This window comes from Typopeltis vanoorti, chromosome 11 (genome assembly GCF_054136105.1).
Source record: "Typopeltis vanoorti isolate ZY-2024b chromosome 11, IOZ_Tvanoo_1.0, whole genome shotgun sequence".
NCBI lineage: Eukaryota > Metazoa > Arthropoda > Arachnida > Uropygi > Thelyphonidae > Typopeltis > Typopeltis vanoorti.
In genome coordinates this window covers 140,277,424-140,295,780 of record NC_143559.1, presented here as the reverse complement: position 1 = coordinate 140,295,780, position 18,357 = coordinate 140,277,424, and the positions used below count along the sequence as shown (strand labels likewise).

Sequence of the window (18,357 nt, the reverse complement as noted above, 5' to 3'; positions counted from 1 at the left end):
TCATTCAATGTTAATATTACATCTGGATCGCCCCGCATCACTCTATCTCCACTAGTAACACAAACAAGACCTCCTACCATTCTCACAATGTCGGGGGGAAGAGAAAATTCCCCTCCTCCATTTTCCTGCAGACATCATTTGTTTTGTGGAAGCTGCAATCTCAACACATCCCATTCATCAAAAGCATTACCAGAAAACTATTTTATTGAACGGGATTCAAGACATATTTCAAGATCTAACTCTGACATGGATAAATGCCAACATACCCCATTAGTAAGAAAGTATATATAGTTTTTTAGTATGACATCCATGAATAAATGACACTTTTCAATCATTTTCTCGATACTAAACCACTGTGTCTAAAACATGGAATAAATGGCAAAATATGTCCAATATTTTCCTGTTAACACAGACGTGAGAATTTATATCTAACTCTCCTCCTAATCAGACAGTCTTAAAAATATGAGGTTTTAATACAGATATAGTAAAAGCCATATTGATCACTACCATCGAACTGATTTCGAAAATAATGCATAACGAAGTGAAAGCATGTTATCTCTTCAGAGCAGTCTGTTCTGGATCATGTGTTCATGCATTCTTACTTTCTATAGAAAGGTCGACCAGTGGTTCCAAAGTAATAGGAATTTCAAGCATTAATTCACGATATTGAAGAAACAAAAAATTTAAACGCTGTGGTATATACTTCTCTGACAATCACGATCCTTGCATTCACTTTTCAGTCATTTTCTCGATACATAAACCACTACATCGTCTTTATAAAGTAAAATTAGGGTCCTAATGGTTTGTTTGGGTTTACTAGTGGGGCAAAACAAACATATTTCCAGTGCAGGAATATATTTCTATATAGACTACACGGCCTCAATAACATATCAGTAACACACACATTTGGACTTCTCCAAGTCTGCTCTTACCTATAAGTTCCATAACCTCTTTTTTAAATGTAAAATTTGATGTAGACTGACTTTCTCTTTAGGTTTTCATTATGAAAGATATTTTTTCTGGTTTTCTAAAATGTCAGATTTATTTTCAGTTCTCTCCTCACTATTTGTTCTTCTCCCATCTCTAATAAACATTTGCATTTTTCCTATAGGGTATGTGTTAATTCTTTTTCAACTTCATACAAAACAGCATTGTACATAAAATAATCTGAACGAATCTCAATTTGTGTTGGGTATAGAAACCCCATTACTGACAGTTTTTTTGCAAAACCCATAAAGTCGAATATATTTGTAAAAGCAAGTTTAGATAAGGATAAATCAGGAAGAAGCAGAAATTTATTCAAACAGAAAGAGGGCAGAAAAAAATGGCCAAACATGTCTGATATCTTCCTGTTAACACAGACGTGAGAATTTATATCTAACTCTACTCCTAAGCATGCAAAATATACGAGGTTTTAATACAGATATAGGTGAAAGCCACATAGGGTGATCATAGTATCGAAATGATTTCTAAAATATTGCAACTCAAACCGAAACCATGTTATCTTTTCCGAACAGGCTGCTCTGTGAAATATGTTCGTGCATTCGGTACATACATAATTTTCCACTATATAGAAACGTCGACCAGTGGTTTCCAAGTAATAGGAATTTCAAACATTAATGGGTGTTTTTTCATGATATTGAAGAACCATAACATAAACATATCGATCTCCAGTTGCTTTAATAACACCGGGACGTTTTTATTAAGACGTAATATGCACCCTAATATAGTAAATGCATGTGGTGCACCCATTTCCCAGTTACTCGTGCGACCAACTACATCTTTAATAGTATTTCCCTGACATTCACCATTCTTACAATAAAACATGATATCCTCTTCTCTAATTTGCGGGGTACAAATATTATATTTATATAAATCTTCTAAGCCTTCTTCAAGCGAAGATGCATTGCAACAGCATACAACGAAAAAGAAAGTATCAGAAATACACCTTTTACTTCGACTATAGTTTGAATTAAAACTATTAATACACACTTTTTATATGAACATAAAAAAGCAAAAACAAAAAGGAGATTATTTATTCATAACTTTTCTTGCATTAGAAACCGGGTGGGAAGGAAAACACTACGTTGCTAAAAAGTTAGAGAAATCAACTTAATTTATTGCATTACGTTAGAATGCTCACCTGCATTCTTAGTGTGGTCATCATCAATAGTTCCAGTTGTAGATGGACCTGTTTCCATTTTCTTTGAATACTTCTGTAGTGATGTGATCACATATACAAACAACAAGTTCAGACTGAACATATCCTTCTTGACTTTATATACAAACATTTTCCAACTGATATTCATCAGAAATATCCCCCCCAAGCTAGCTTACCGTAAATTCTTTCAGGAGAACTGACCTATCTGAGAGCTCACTAATGGATGTGGGAACTGGTTGTAACAGCCTGTTTTCATCTAAACAAGTAGTAAAACAGCAAAACTCTTTCAAAAACATACGTCCCTTCCCAGACTAAACACAAAAAAGCTTTTAAGAGACCGAAGGAAAATTGATAATAGATCATGACCTCACCCTAAAAAATGCTTTCAAGTTAATGAACGTTCACCTTCCCCGATTATTTTTCAAAGGATGAATATACATACCTTCAGCTACTTGAAAGGTAAACCCCCCCTTAAGTGTTTTCAAAGATCTTTGTAAAATACTTTTTATTGTTAATATGTCTAGCATTATTCATAATTTTCCTAGAATCATTTTACTGTTTAGAAAATTCAGTCTATTTAGTAAATGAATGTCACAAATTCAATAAACAAAACATTTTTCTTCTATTGTGCTTTCAAATATTAACATATGTACAATGATCTTCTATTCAGTATATTATTTTACAAGGTTCAGCACTTTGTGCTACATATAATGAGATTTAAATAGTAATAATGATAACAGTTTTTTTATATATATATAACAATCATAATAATAATTTACAATTATATTGTTCAGAGTTACATAAGTTGTATAATATTACATGTTGTGGTTTACTATTTTTTTTTTTTCAAGTTTGAAAAGATGTGATTATACAACAGTATTTACACATATGCAATCTGAATATTATGTGTCCTTATTTGCACAAACATACGGTGTAAACTCATGATTTACATTTAAAAGAATTTTTTTTTTTACATTGCATATATTTGTTACAGTTATTATATACATTACATACATTTGTTTACATGTAATATTTACATTTCGCACATTGGTTTACATATAATACATACATTACATACATTGGTTTTCATGTGATATGTACATTACATGCATTTGGTTACATATGATACATCTTGGATGAGAACTAATTTCTTTGCTTTCATCCTCGAAGCTTATATGTAAGCTTATCTGAGGATGACACCAGTTGGTTATTATGTATTGGTTTTTTTTATCTTTGCTGTGTTGGGAAGCTACGAAATCTTTGATTGAGAAATTCGCGCGCGCGCACCCACACGCGCACGCGCACGCACGATAACTTGGAATGTATTGATGCGTCGCTGAACGGGAAGCCTGAGCAAATATATTGTGTTTCATTAGGTTTCTATGGTATTTTGGGTGCGTGTTTCATGTTTCTTAGTATGTCCTTAGAGCTCTTTTCAGGCTATTGTAGTTTGTAAGGTTTCTGTATTCAAAAGGTAATTTGTTTATCATGTCTGGGATGTAGAAGTTTCGCGTAGCCTTTCCGTAGTGATTATTGTATTTATACAGTATGTGATATAATTAGTAGTATGGGGTCTTGTTATACGGTATGTATTTCTAATTGTCCTGTAGTTGGCATCGAAATAATGTTTTAGCAAGGCTGCATAGTGACATAAATGTTTTGCTGTCAGTATTTTGTGTTCTGCCATTGCAATGCTTATAAGGTCGTGATTTTCTCTTTGTTCCCAAAAGATCAGTTTTGTCATTTTGTACTGTAGCGACATTAATCTGTAGGGTGCATTTAATTTAATTTGTAGGGTGCACAGAAAGCATACGTTGTTATAGCGTATCTTAGTATATTTTGGCATAGTGCTTTGTATATTAGTGTTTTAAGGCGTATGGGAACTATGTCTTTTAACCTGTAGAGTTTGCCACTTATTGTTCGGAGTTTGTTGTGTAGATGGTTTATGTGGCTATTCCAGTTGATATCTGCATCGAAGTAAACTCCAAGGTATCGTATTATTTCAACCTGAGTGATTGTAGTGGTTTTGCTGTTGTGTGTGTTTTTTATGCCGGAGAGTGGATGTTGAATGGTTATGTATTTGTTATCAATTGGTCGAGTCAGTGGATTTCTGAATATCAATAATTTTGTCTTATCTGAGTTTAGGTGTATGGAGTTTTTCGTGAGCCAGTCTATGATCAGCTTTATGTCATGTTGCATATTTGTTTGGACTATGCTTGCGTTGTTATGGATGGATATTATTGCTGTATCGTCTGCGTACTGGAATATCTTACCTTTGAGTGGTCGCTGATTAATACCGTGCGTGTAAATGTTGAATAGAGTTGGGGAGAGTACAGCTCCCTGTGGTACTCCACAGGTTACTGGTAGCTCTCTGTTTCGGTTTGACCCGATAAGCGTGATGTGCTTTCTATTTTGACGGTAGTTTGTAAACCACCTGTGAAGAGGCCCGTCTATTCCAACATGCCTCAGCTTTTCTAACAAGGTTTCATGTGTAAGTGTATCGAATGCTTTTGTTAGATCTATAAAGACTACAGTGGCAATTTTGTTTTTGTCTAAGGCGGTATTAATTACGTCTGTAATGTCTTCCAAGAGAGATGCTGTTCCCTTATTTTTCTGAAAGCCATATTGTGTTTTGGTGATAATATGAAAGATCTCAGTGCATGTGGTGAGTTTCTTCAGTATGATTCACTCCATAATTTGATTGATAATTGGTAATGTTGCTATGGGTCTGTAATTGCTGATTAAATTTCTTTTTCCTTGTTTGTATATGGGTATGATTATGGCGGTTTTTAGCATACTTGGTATCTGTCCTGCTTTAAATATTTTATTTATTAGTTTTAGTAGGATAGGACTTAAACTAGTTGCATGTTGCTTTATATCTTTAGGTCTGATACCATCTTTTTTTATAATATAATAATAATAATAATAATAATAATAATAATAATAATAATAATAATAATAATAATAATAATAATAATAATAATAATAATAATAATAATAAATCGATCTATGTTTAGATAAATTATACTCTCTTAAAATTTCAAGGTAACACATCAAAATAAAATCAAAATCACTTATAAAAATATATAACTGTATGTTTTTTTATAAGTGAAATAAAGGCGCACGTGTCCTCGTAAAGTACGGCGAAATCTTTCTATTATCAATGCTTTGGAGTCACCTTTAGGAAAGAAACAATGTATCCCTTGTTGTTCAAGTAAAGCACGCACATGTTTATTCCAAAATTCTTTTCCTCTGTCTGTTAACCTTCTAAACCTCCTTTGGTTTTGAGAGTGAATCCAAACCATTGTTAAATCTAGCAATGGCACTTAAATCAATCAACTCACATTGATTTTGGAGAACAATTCCAGCTACTTTTGTTTCACAAAGAATCTCAATTTAATTGTCTTCTATCTTTCAGAATTCTACTGGAAAGTGTGAGAATTTTTATTTGTTATTAGTTCATCCATCAGGAGATCCAAATCCATCAATAATAATAATAAAAAAACTATTCCCATCATATCTGATTCAGGGGTAGTAACATTTCTTGTATAAAACTAAATACCCAACAACATTTTTTCAAGCAAAGCCCGCACGTGTTTTCTTCCAAAATTCTTTTTTGCTGTCACCCTGTATAATCTGTATAGGATCCTGTACATCCAGTAATAATTAGGTGTTTTTTGGCTTCTCTTCTGTTTTTCTATTCAAATTTCTTTAGATAAGTGACAGACCTGCAAAACATTTTCTAAAAAATTTAGAAACTTTAGGTTTTTTTAATTTTTTAAAAGGAGGGGAAATAAAAATTCCAGTTAACTCAATTAAAACTTCTCCATGAGTGTACCTAACTACTGTTCATAATAATCGAAAAAGGACAAACACCGTGGAGTAAAAGATTTTTTCTGCGAATCTCGTCCATGCAACTATAAAAGTATCGAATATTTAGCACCGAATTGATTGGAAATCCATAGATTGGGATGAACTGTAAAGCATGAAAATTTATGACAAATTCATGCCTTGCATATATCTAGTCGTGTGGATCCATTATACAGTACAGGAAGTGTGGAGGATGGAAAAAATTAAACAAACATCAGAAAAAAAAACGAACAATAAAAGTTTGCAACGAGGTAAGTGCAGAAAGTATGCTGATAGCAGCTCACTTAGGAAAACTTGTGAATATTGTATTCTATACAAAGCAGAGCATGGAATAAAATATAGCAAAAAGATCAGAAGGTTGGTAGAAAAATGACTCCGTGGAGTCATTTTTTTCTACAAAGGAAATTAACCATCACTCATATTTCTATTGCTACTAATGCTACATTTAAATCACCATAAATTAGCATATCTTTAATTCTACCTTAGCTCTCTTCTCGTCTAATTCTATTTTGCTAACAAGTTTAAAATGAAATTCTAACGTAAACTGAACTGAATTACTAAACATTCGGTGGCTAAACTTTAGAAACTACACAATGTTTCTTATTGTTTTCGTTCTCTTAAACATTTGTTGATTATTTGTATGTTTCAGGATATCTTACATATTGGAAAAACCAAGAAAAAGAGAAGTTTTACTCCTCTACGGACGTAGAAACTGCTGCGTACATGCTTCTTGCTTTAACGACTTTAGGAAATACAGAAAGTCTTGCAAAGGCATCTTCTGTGGTGAGATGGATTGCCAAACAAAGAAATTCTAACGGAGGATTTGTGTCAACACAAGTACGTATCAATATCAGAAATGTTCCACCCAATTTAAGTCTTTCAGAGCACACTCTTTAATCTTGTTTATACTCTCAGGATATTAAACCTGTTGTTCGTTAAGAATGAATTCCACCCAGAAAGAGAAATTTGTAACTACTAATACAATGAATTGCTTATTGCAGGATACTGTGATAGCTTTGCAAGCTCTTGCGAGATACGCTTCCTTTATCCAGCAAAGGATCGACCTCAAGGTTAGAGTCCAAGTAGAAAACACCTCAGAGGAACTCAAGTTCACTGAAGACAACAAGCTAGTCACACAAACAATGAAGATCCCACATCTTCCTTCTACGTTGGAAGTTGAAGCCACCGGAATTGGATGCCTTTTGATTCAGGTTAGTTTATTGCCCTTTCGAGTGTTCGGGATATTTCAGGTAATCGGTTAGTTTTGAGATCTGGATTGTTGTGCGTTAGAATGAATACCACGTGAAGTGTGCGTTCTTTAAATGTGTGCATTCCTATTCTAGATGAGCAGGTGTTACTTGCACAAATTCTCTAAAATGGTAAATCGAATATCAGATAAAACACAATATGTTAAAAATTACTAGAATTACCATCTATATACGATAGTTTCATGAACAGACAAAATAGGAAGATAGAAATGGATTAAATTTAAAGGTGCATTTCATTAATAAACGATTATCGTTATATACAGAAATTACTTTCAAGGATATGACCTCAGTATATCGTGTGGGCAATCGAAGTGAAATTCTGTGCCAAATACCTGGACAGTCTTCCTTATTTCCTAGATGTCTACTATAAAGCCTTGTCTATCAACTCCGTGTATTCTATAGTCGTTTTCTTGTAAGATTAATAGAATATTAATTTGTTTCCGATCGAAGGCTTTCATTCATTTACATGTAAGAAATCACAGCAAACCAACAGTAATCTATTGAAAATATGTTCAATACTACATAATGATGAATCACTAAATATATATATTTAAAGAGTAACGCTATTAATATTAAAATTTAATGCAATAACAAATTAAATAACTAAATATTTAATAACTATATTAAATAAAAGAATATATTAATTCTTAGTTTATTTTGTCATCATTAAAATTGTTACATTTTGGCATACTGAAGTGGGGGTGAATATTCAGCCGTTCAACTTTTGGCGTCAGCGCATATTTTTGATTTGCAAAAAAGTATACACTTGCGATATTGCTTTTTCAGACTGTGGTTCGTTACAATATTCAAAATTCTTCTCAGAAAGAGGACTTTGAGCTGAAAGTGTCAACTAACCCTAGGATGCATCGGAAGTGTAACGAAGTAGAAATGAGAATCTGCGTAAGGTAAGTCAGTTGTTGACATGTTTTCAAATAATACCCTGAAATTCCTCATTATTATCATAATTTCATATTTTTTCGTTTAATAAGTGTGCGATTTCACTTTAAATTCTAGATGAAGGAACAAGCAGAATTATTACGGTTGTCTTACGCGGCAGAAAATACTCATTGCATAAATGGCATGATACTCTCATCCCCCCTTGGAATATCCCTTCACACAACCAACACTTTTACCTTTATAATAACACCACATCTTCGCTTATGGGTCATACATGTGAGGTATCAAGAATTCTTAAATCTATTCTTCAATGGCGAAATCCAACTATCCATGCTAATATAAACCATCCATCCATAAATCAATCAATCAATCGCAATCAACATATCTTTTTCTTAATTTGAATAGTTCAAGCAACTCTACTTCCAACTGCACTGGATTCTTGGTTTCCACTTTAAACTGGAAACCACTCTTTACAAAGAGAAACGTGGAACCCTAATCTTATGTTAAATATCTGTCTGACTATGGGTTTAGTCAAAATGGTTTTAATATGGTTAAAGTTCAAAGAGCAGTTAACTGTAAGAGAAAATAAGAGATTCGACTTCAAATATTTTTAAATATGTGGCTTACCACTATTTATTTGTTTTGTTCATATTATTTTAGTATTTTGTTTCAGCTACTTCTGGTGGATACTGTCGTGCACATCTTTCGATTCAGCGATAATTTATTGTATTGCTATGGTTACCTGACTTTCCCAAGATACAACGAATAGACTCATACCAGTTGTTTCATTATCAGTGGAAAAAAGAAAAGATATTAGCATTATATTGAATCATGCATTTTTCAATTAAATGCTTCGTAATGTGTTTCCAATCCACAAACGAATGTTGGTGTGGATAAAGAATTTTTTTTATCATTTATATTTTTTATAAATAAATTAATAACTTTGTTAACGACATCTATTTCGTGAAGGGAGCAGGCGAGGCCATTTTAGTTCTAACTTTTAGAGACCGTGGAACAGTCATTCTCCAATAGATCAACCTGGCCCAAACTGTCAGTGACATTAAGGAGCAACCTGTGCAGAACGTACTGCATCCATATACTGCTACCTCGGCCTTATTAAGCCTAATTCAATATACTATTGTCTGAAATAATGTGAATTATATGGTCGATTGTTGAGGTAGGGCATGAGAATTTTGAGTTTCCGGTTGAAGAAACCTGCTTGGTCGTGGCCGTGATCGACTAACGCGAGCACTGCTCGAAGAAAGGCTTCAAAAAGTTATTTTAGGCAATTGGAATGAAACTTTGAGCAGCCTTTCTTAGGCAGTCTAGTACTATAGATGTAAATGCCATTACCACAGGTCTTTATTGTTTCTTTATTTATATTTACGAAGTCTGAAAACTGTAAACTACACATTTCTTTTTGTTAATTTATTCTTCTTTTAAGATATCTTATAAATTCAGAATTACTTTTACTTTTTTAGGTATCAAATTCAGAATTACTTTTACTTTTTTAGGTATCTCCTAGATAATGAAATATCCAACATGGCAATAGTCGAGGTGAAATTATTGTCTGGGTTTACGACTGTAAAAGACTCCCTAGAAAAGGTAAGCATACGATGGGAGTCATTTTTACTACTTTGGTCAGTACGGCACTCCACGCTCATCTCCACGAGAACTACATTGAGAAAGTTATGACCTTTCCCACGTATTGTTAAATTTGCTGGTGTTAGCGAGTCATGCTTACGTATACTACTAACACCGCAGCAAGCAACACAAAACAGATCTTGACATTTTTAAAAATCATTTTCTTTCTTCCTTTGGAAAATATTCACATGACGAAAATGCCCATGCCATCCATTGAAGTGGGAACATTTATGTACATGCACGTAAATATCAGTTATATAGGTTATATGCACAAAACCTGGTCATGTGCATCATCATCACGTGTTCTAGACAACTATTTAAGAATGCTTCTGCTGGTCAATAACCATTAATAGACCAAAGCATCTTTTGAGCTTCGATAAAGGGCTTATTGCGGCCACCTGTCTGGCTGGAGCCATGATTTTAAGAACAGTACAGCTGACGGGCTTCACAAAAAATGAAATATCCGGGGTGTTTAATGAGCGGAAAATAATCCACATTGCTTATCTAAGAAGCGTAACTGTGGTCCTGTCAGGAAAGAGGTGGCCGTCATGTGAGAAGGCTTGTACGGACAAACATAATTTCCCGTGTGCAGAAATTGACCGAAACATTTAATAAAGGCTGTTTCCTAAACATGTCTCACCGAACTATGCGCAGGGAATTGAAGAGAATCGGTATTAGTAGTCGCAGGCCTATACGGAAATCACTGATTAAAAACGTTTCTAATGCAGTAGCCAACGTGGCTATGTTTACTCGCTTCCATCAACTACTGTTCCAGTGTGGTAATTTGTTGTTATTCGTATTTTCACGTTACTCGAAAAGACGGAATGGAAGTTTTTCCTTCTGGCACAGGACTGCTTTAATTTTATGCATCAAACAGATAATCGTACAACCGACATGCCAAAAATGATCAGCTTCCTCTAATTTCAGTCTTTTCTTGGAGAAGTGTGTTCCTTTTCTTTTTCTTCGATTGCATACTTTTATTTATTTATACGTGTTTCAGATGTGTAACATATCACTTTGTACTTTTTTAAGCAATTTCGATCTAAATATGACTGAACGAAATAAACAATCCCAGTTGGAGATTTCGGAGTATTAAATCGAAATGTTTCTGCCCTGAACTTTGATAATGCTCATCACACACACGAGGAGCGATTTATGACATCCGTATTAATACGGAAAAAGATCACTTCCAAGGTACTAAACAACAGCACTCATCAAAATGAACTCTACAAAGCAGAAGTATCCAGGAGCAAATGGCTTCCTTCTCTTTCTCATTTATTTCCCCCACGTGGATTACTTTATTCTATTCAGAAATAATTGCTATTTCCAAAATCATTTCTTCATTTTGTCAAATTTCGTCGTGTGCTTATGGAACAATCTCCAGTCCAAGCAGTTCTGCATGTTATTAACAGTTGCAAAAGTCTGCTTCATATAAGCGATTTGATTTCGTACGAACTTGCTCTTCTTTTTACTTGTTTCTTCTCTCTCTCTCTCACAGGATTCCAACCGCGGTCTTTCCAGCTTGAAGAGATCTTCATTTCCAACTACGATATAGTGGAGCTATCGAAAATTTAGCAATAGTTATTCCATAACAATAATGATAAATATGTAAATAAATCCACTAACTTCGTTTAGCCTCGGTTAACGTTTGGAAAACTGAAAGAAAATAATTATAATTATAAAACTGATTATAAAAGTAACCTTTTTTATTTTTGAAGTCATCAGTTAGAAACGTTTTTCATCTTACGATAATTTAATATTTAAATCTTTTATGGAACAGAAATTTCAGGTGCCTTCCCGTCTCAAGAGGAGAAAGATCGAAATTTGGGCATTATTTCATCACTAGACTTATTGGGGGGGGGGGGTGGGGGGGGGGGGGGGTGGGGGGGGGGGGGGGTGGGGGGGGGGGGGGGTGGGGGGGGGGGGGGGTGGGGGGGGGGGGGGGTGGGGGGGGGGGGGGGTGGGGGGGGGGGGGGGTGGGGGGGGGGGGGGGTGGGGGGGGGGGGGGGTGGGGGGGGGGGGGGGTGGGGGGGGGGGGGGGTGGGGGGGGGGGGGGGTGGGGGGGGGGGGGGGTGGGGGGGGGGGGGGGTGGGGGGGGGGGGGGGTGGGGGGGGGGGGGGGTGGGGGGGGGGGGGGGTGGGGGGGGGGGGGGGTGGGGGGGGGGGGGGGTGGGGGGGGGGGGGGGTGGGGGGGGGGGGGGGTGGGGGGGGGGGGGGGTGGGGGGGGGGGGGGGTGGGGGGGGGGGGGGGTGGGGGGGGGGGGGGGTGGGGGGGGGGGGGGGTGGGGGGGGGGGGGGGTGGGGGGGGGGGGGGGTGGGGGGGGGGGGGGGTGGGGGGGGGGGGGGGTGGGGGGGAAGGATTTGTCAATTTTTAAAGTGCACTGTATTTAGGCTAAGAGGTCGAGTATCAAGAAACTTCAATAAAGTGAAACTGTTTAATAAAACTGTTTTTATTTTGTACGTTGTTTGGTCTTATCGTTCAATGAGAACGCCATTGAGTTATATCGGCTGTTTGAAGTTGGAGTGCGCATGCGCAGGCATTGCTGCATCTAGTCGGCAACTAACAGGGTTTTATTACATAGTTGTGAAGGAGGTTGTCCTATAGATTTATCTGAAAGTATTAATTCTTTCAAATAGTGTACGGCTACCAGAAAATAAAAATCTAGACGAAGGCCTCTGATATTGATTTTAAAAGGATAAAGCTTTGAAAATTCACGGTTTGAACAGACCTAATTTCAATAATAAATTCAGTTTAATCCAAGTGTAAGCAAACAAAGTTTGCGCCTGAAGTATCTTCAGGACTCAGGCAACTCGTGGTAAAGGTGGAACACGTTCTCATCACTCCTTGTCTCAGTATCTCCCATAATGCAAAGCACATTACTTCCAACAGAACCAATTTCAGTTTTAGATTAGGGCTGTTCTTAGTTTATTGAACCCTGCGTTTGTTCGCCTCCACAGACGAAACTGAAGAATTAGGTTTCAGGTAGAAGAACGCTGCGTGATCCTTCTGATCACGTTCTTCGTGATAGTTTGTGTATTACGGAATACCGAAGGCGAACTTGATTCTGACAAAGAAAGGAAAGGAACTCAATTCATGCACTGAAGATTTGTTTAGAAACCTGTGAAGCCAACAGTTTCTTATTCGGAGAATTTTCTCTTTTGATGGATATTTTTTTCTGGAGATTTTCTCACGCTGTTTCCAATGGCATCTGCTGAGGGAGGAGAAAGTTCTTGATTTGGAAAGGATGCAGATTTCGAGTGAGTGCGAAAGTTCTCACATTTCAAAACTGAGCGAATTGATTGTATCGGAAAGCCAAATTTGTTAATCTGGAAAGGATTTCCGAAGAAATCTGTTTCTTATTTTTTTTTTATTCCTGAAATTAAATGTGTGAGAGAAAGAATGCCTCTTATGAAATTCATTTTAATGGATTTTTGTCAATAATTACATTAGCATAATTATTTCAAAAGTTTGGGAAGTGCTTATTAATTGTTTTAAAGGAGATAAATACTGTATATTGGAAACGAATCAGAAATATTAAAAAAAAACTGGTGGAACAAACTTACCAAACTTGATTTTATGTGTGGGAAAAACATAAAAGTGACACACACACACACACACACACACACACACACACCTATTTTAACACATTTGTGTATATTTGAAGGGTCGCATTACTTTTGGTGGACTATGTATATGAGAAAGGCAATCCCATGTGAGGAAAATACACTGGTCTCCAAAACCTAAGAACGAACACTATTTTTGAAGATGACAACCCAAAATTCAGACGAATCGGCTTGGGAAAATGTATATAACTGACGATTTCGTGTAAAAAGTGGGTACATACTCAAATTTTTGGTCATAAAGTAAAACGTAATCGACGCACCACGGCGAGTCGGCTTGCAATTCGGCGACATCCAAGCGCAGGTACGCGGATATCTCGACAAAATATGGCAAGACGTCTGCGACAAACTGATGTATACGCCCGAAGGCCTGTAGTATGCGTCCCTTTATCCACAGCTCATCGTAGAGCACGTTTCAGCGCTGTTGCATCCATAAAAAGTAGACAACACACAAAGGACTCTCTAAAGCAAATTGTAGGAGTAAAACGTAAGAGACTGTTTGCGAAAGGCACATCTGCTATATCGAAATCTCAACGAGAGGCTACTCAGTTTTTCTGTGCAAAAAATATATTTAATAGTCCACACGTCTCAGCATATCGCAGATTGATCAAAGACATTTACTAGAACGATAAGTGCTTTTTTAAGTTACTGAAAATCGAAATGTATTTAATAAAAGGAACTTACCAGGGTGTGTACGATTTCCACATTCTAATTCATAATAAGGATTATTCGGTCTTCTCTTGTTCCCAATGAGTTCAAAAATCTGGAGAAGAGAGAGAGAGAGAAAACTATTAAACGAATTAATTTTACCTAACATAAACAAGGTTTTAAATTTCACTGCAAACAGTAACCGCAAGTTTATTTGCTGTGAATGTTTGCTGGATGAGTAATCTCTCTTCCTGTCTACTGTAAAACATTCAGCATTGTAACGATGCCTTAACGTATCTTAGCTGTCAGTTTTAAGACAGTTTTTCTTGTCTGCCAACTAATTTTAAATACCAATGTATTTGTCTGCTTTCCTGACTGTTATTTATAATAAAATGCATTATTTTGCTTGATATGCATGTTCAAATCGTTCGGTGAAATGGCAATCCCACTGAACTGTGTTCAGATTAGATTATCACGAAGTGGAAGGCAAATATTCAATAGACAAGATACCCTATGCTAATGAAACTTCAAATACCACTCACGTGTTCCAACGTAAGTTTCTTCCCGGAACTCAAGAGTTGCACACTCTTGTCCACCACACCCAATCCACATACTGAATTCTGTTCTGCAGTTAACCGGAGGGAGATTGGAGTCCCTGGCTGTTTCTGATCTTCATCAAAACTTAGAGACACCTAAGGAGGAAAAAATCACAGTTAGATGGGTTCCGTTAGAATCTACTCTTCAGCATAGAGAATTAAACAGAGCGGGAATAATTCGCATATGATATAAACTGCAATTCTGAGTAAGCGATCTAACCCAAAATTCACGGTTTGAAATCGAGATAATTTAAGTAAGTAAAAGAAAATAATTTGATATTAAAATATAAAGCACTATTCTACAACAGCAATCCAAAGGGTGGTTTAGTTATTCAGAGAAAATCTGCGTTTACTATTGAACTGATTTCGTTTTAACTCCTCCTTCTTGCCGGGTGGAAAAACACGTCAATAATTAAAAATCTCTTGAACTTATTTTATTATTTTTTATAAAGTAATGTCCGAATGATCTTCGCCTATACTAATATATTTTTCCCCCTTTAAGCAGAGATGATATTCATTTATCTCGCAAACCACATTTCTTGTTTTCTGCTTGAAAATAACCATTTCCAGCAGAAAAGCAAAATATGCGTTGCAAAAGATATCTGAGTACACTTCTTTTATCTGAGTTTTCTCCTGAATTAATACTTTACAGTTAAAAATCAAAAGCTGCTGTGTGTAGCAATCAGCGTAGTACTTTCATGTGGTATTTTCATCAAGAATGATGGCAAAATATTAATAAATAAAAATAGGATAAAATTTCGTTAATATTAATAAGAGATAGTATACATCCATCTCTCCTTAGCCGAATGTATATAAAAATTGACTAAGCATGTATGCGAATACTTCGCACTAATTAAAAGACACGAGCTCTGCTCAAGATCGTGTGTATTCGCATTTTATTATTTCCTTTATGTTTCACTAACCTGATCGAACTTTTGGCTCTTAACAGACAAAATCCTCTGTTCAGTACCATAGCAATCTTATATCAGAGTGTTGTATTTTTCATAAGTGAACCTTCTGTATATGCGTGATTATAACTATTGAAAAAAAAAGTCTAAAAGGCTTCATTTCACCGGAATAAATTAATAGAATAAGGATTATTATAATTCCATCCTTATTTTATAGCCTAATGTATGGAAACTCACAAATTTTCGTAAAAATATACCACAGAGCTTATAGTAATACAACCGATTATCGTAGGGTTATTCCCCATCTTTCCCCAACAATATGCAAATTATGGTTTCCAAATTAATGATAGGAAGGTCATAATTCGACTCGTGTCTCTGTTTAAGTCTACCGTGTTGAAGCCGAGCAGCGCAGCCGGATGCCTTAAAATGGAATAGCAGAGCGTTTCAAGCAATTCCTTACCTTGTGCTGAAGACATTTCTGTACTTGAATTTCTTTGCTGTCCGATATGACTTCTCCATCTTCTCTGACGTAATAAATGACTACTTTGAACGAAGGCGCCATCTGTTCAGTTACTGGAAAGGTAATCAATTGCGTTCCAATTTTACTGATGTCGTCCGAGAGATTTTCTTCCAAGTAAGTATCATCTTTATACGCTGTGACGTCATCTTTTTCTTGAAATGTAAACTTGTGCCTTCCTTGATTGACGACAGTTCCCATAACTATGACCTAACAAGAGAAAAAGAAGTAACAAAGTTAATTCAAAGTTACGCAATAAGTTAATTTGATAAGTAATGTTCAAAATGTTTAAAAAATTAAATAAAAATAAAAGTCTGGAAATAAAAGCTATCTTACTAAACAGTAGTCAGTAAGACTCTTCTATGATATTTTTGCTACTCAGAAGACACAAGAGAGAGAATTTTCTCATACAAGAGAGACTGGGCTTGTTCTCTTAGTTTGATTTAAGGTTTTGCTCCAAGAAATACAGTGGTTCCGCAACATACGAACTTTTTTTTTTTTTATTATTATTATTTCGGGCGACTCCAGGGAGTCCTTAGACTCATCGAGGGAGGCCCTAAACATCATGTCCACACAACTATACGACATTCTCATAGTATCTATCATACCTTGCCTTGAACTCGTTCACCGTCATAGCACCCACAACAGACTCTGGCAGCGTATTCCACTCATTTACCACTCTAAAAGTAAAGAACCCAGCTCTAACACCCCTGCTAACCAATACTCTTGCCCAGCTTCCATAGGTATCCCCTAGTTCTCCCACCACCAGTCCTGATCTCAAAAATATCCTCTGAATTAATCCTATAGAATCCCTTTAGCAATTTGAATGTCTCAATCATATCTCCCCTTTTCCGCCTATCAACTAGTTTCTGCAACCCACAAATCTTCAACCTGTTCTCATATGGTTCATTCCATAGACATGCTATCATCTTAGTTACTCGCCTCTGGATCCTCTCCACCTCCTCCCCATCAAGAAGGAACCGAGGTGACCAAATCTGAGCACACTAGTCGAGATGAGGTCTTATCAAGGCTCAGTACAGAGTTACAATAACTTGCTTGTCTCTGCTCGTCAAGGTATTTTTCAACAACCAAGTGAGTTGATGAGCTGATTTAGCTACTTTTGCAATGTTCCTCCTAAACTTCATCTCCCTATCCACCCACATTCCCATGTCCCTGGACTCACCAATCTCCTGGAGTACAGTTCCACCAATGCGGTATACTACTGCTAATCTTTTTACCCCAAAATGCATAACCTTACATTTTGTTATTTTAAATTGACATCCATTCTCCTTAGCCCAGAACTCCAATCTATCCAAGTCATCTTGCAAGATTTTGAGATCATCTGCATTCACTATCGCCCTACACAACTTTGCATCATCAGCGAACAAATGAACTGTTCTTCTTAGATCCTTCCCTATATCGTTAATGAACAGATTAAACAGCAGTGGTCCAAGAACAGATCCTTGTGGCACACCACTAGTCAGGCCGTCTTGTGGACTCTACTCCTGAATAAACCACTCTCTGATATCTCTCCGTCAACCACCCTCCTATCCATCTCGCCAACCCTATATCTATCCCCATCTGCTCCAGTTTACTGATTAGGGTTCCATGTGGTATTCTATCAAAAGCCTTAGCAAGGTCCAGTAGAATCACTGTAAACCCATTTCCCTTATCCAGTTCAGCCGTCACCTTGTTATAAAACTTGAGCAAGTTATTGAAGCATGATCTACCCTTCACAAATCAATGCTGTCCCCTGTACAGTATCTCATTCTCATCAATCCATTCCTGTATTTTTCCCTTGACTACTTTCTCCAAGACCTTGACAACGACTCCTGATATGTTGATCGGCCGGTAATTTGCAAACCGTAGTCTTGGATCCTCCTTTATGCAGTGGAACTATTTCCCCTCTTTCTACATATTTACCACATTTTCTCGGGACTAAACCAGACCTGAGACTCAGATTAAACAACATGGTCAAGGGCACTGATAATTCCTTAGCCGCTTCACGCAAGACCTGTGCCGGTATACCATCCAATCCCACAGATGTATTCACATTAAGGTTCTGTAATAGACTATTCACCTCCACTTCATTCATCACAATTCCCGTATAAACTAATGGTTCCTTCATTTTTTCAATGTCACCACCTGGATGATATACTTTTGCATAGTGCGCGCTCAGTAACTCCACTATATCGACTGATTCAGTGACCTGCTTACCATTGTCATTCC

The 18,357-nt window shown here is 36.6% G+C and overlaps 2 protein-coding genes across 2 annotated transcripts in view; one reads left to right on the top strand and one right to left on the bottom strand.

Annotated features, from left to right (window-relative positions):
• Positions 1 to 10,936, top strand: part of LOC150102121 (alpha-2-macroglobulin-like) — a 72,890-nt gene extending 61,954 nt beyond the window's left edge. The window contains exons 21-25 of the mRNA XM_090399978.1: positions 6,681 to 6,868; positions 7,033 to 7,242; positions 8,086 to 8,204; positions 9,711 to 9,801; positions 10,841 to 10,936. Coding sequence (XP_090256104.1) covers positions 6,681 to 6,868; positions 7,033 to 7,242; positions 8,086 to 8,204; positions 9,711 to 9,801; positions 10,841 to 10,936 — 704 coding nt within the window. The remainder of the gene's footprint in view (positions 1 to 6,680; positions 6,869 to 7,032; positions 7,243 to 8,085; positions 8,205 to 9,710; positions 9,802 to 10,840) is intronic.
• A 525-nt stretch (positions 10,937 to 11,461) lies between these two features.
• LOC150102120 (ovostatin-like) overlaps positions 11,462 to 18,357 on the bottom strand; it is a 49,553-nt gene continuing 42,657 nt past the window's right edge. Inside the window, exons 14-17 of the mRNA XM_090399977.1 lie at positions 16,072 to 16,338; positions 14,650 to 14,799; positions 14,144 to 14,222; positions 11,462 to 11,496 (exon numbers count right to left, since the gene is read on the bottom strand). Coding sequence (XP_090256103.1) covers positions 11,462 to 11,496; positions 14,144 to 14,222; positions 14,650 to 14,799; positions 16,072 to 16,338 — 531 coding nt within the window. The remainder of the gene's footprint in view (positions 11,497 to 14,143; positions 14,223 to 14,649; positions 14,800 to 16,071; positions 16,339 to 18,357) is intronic.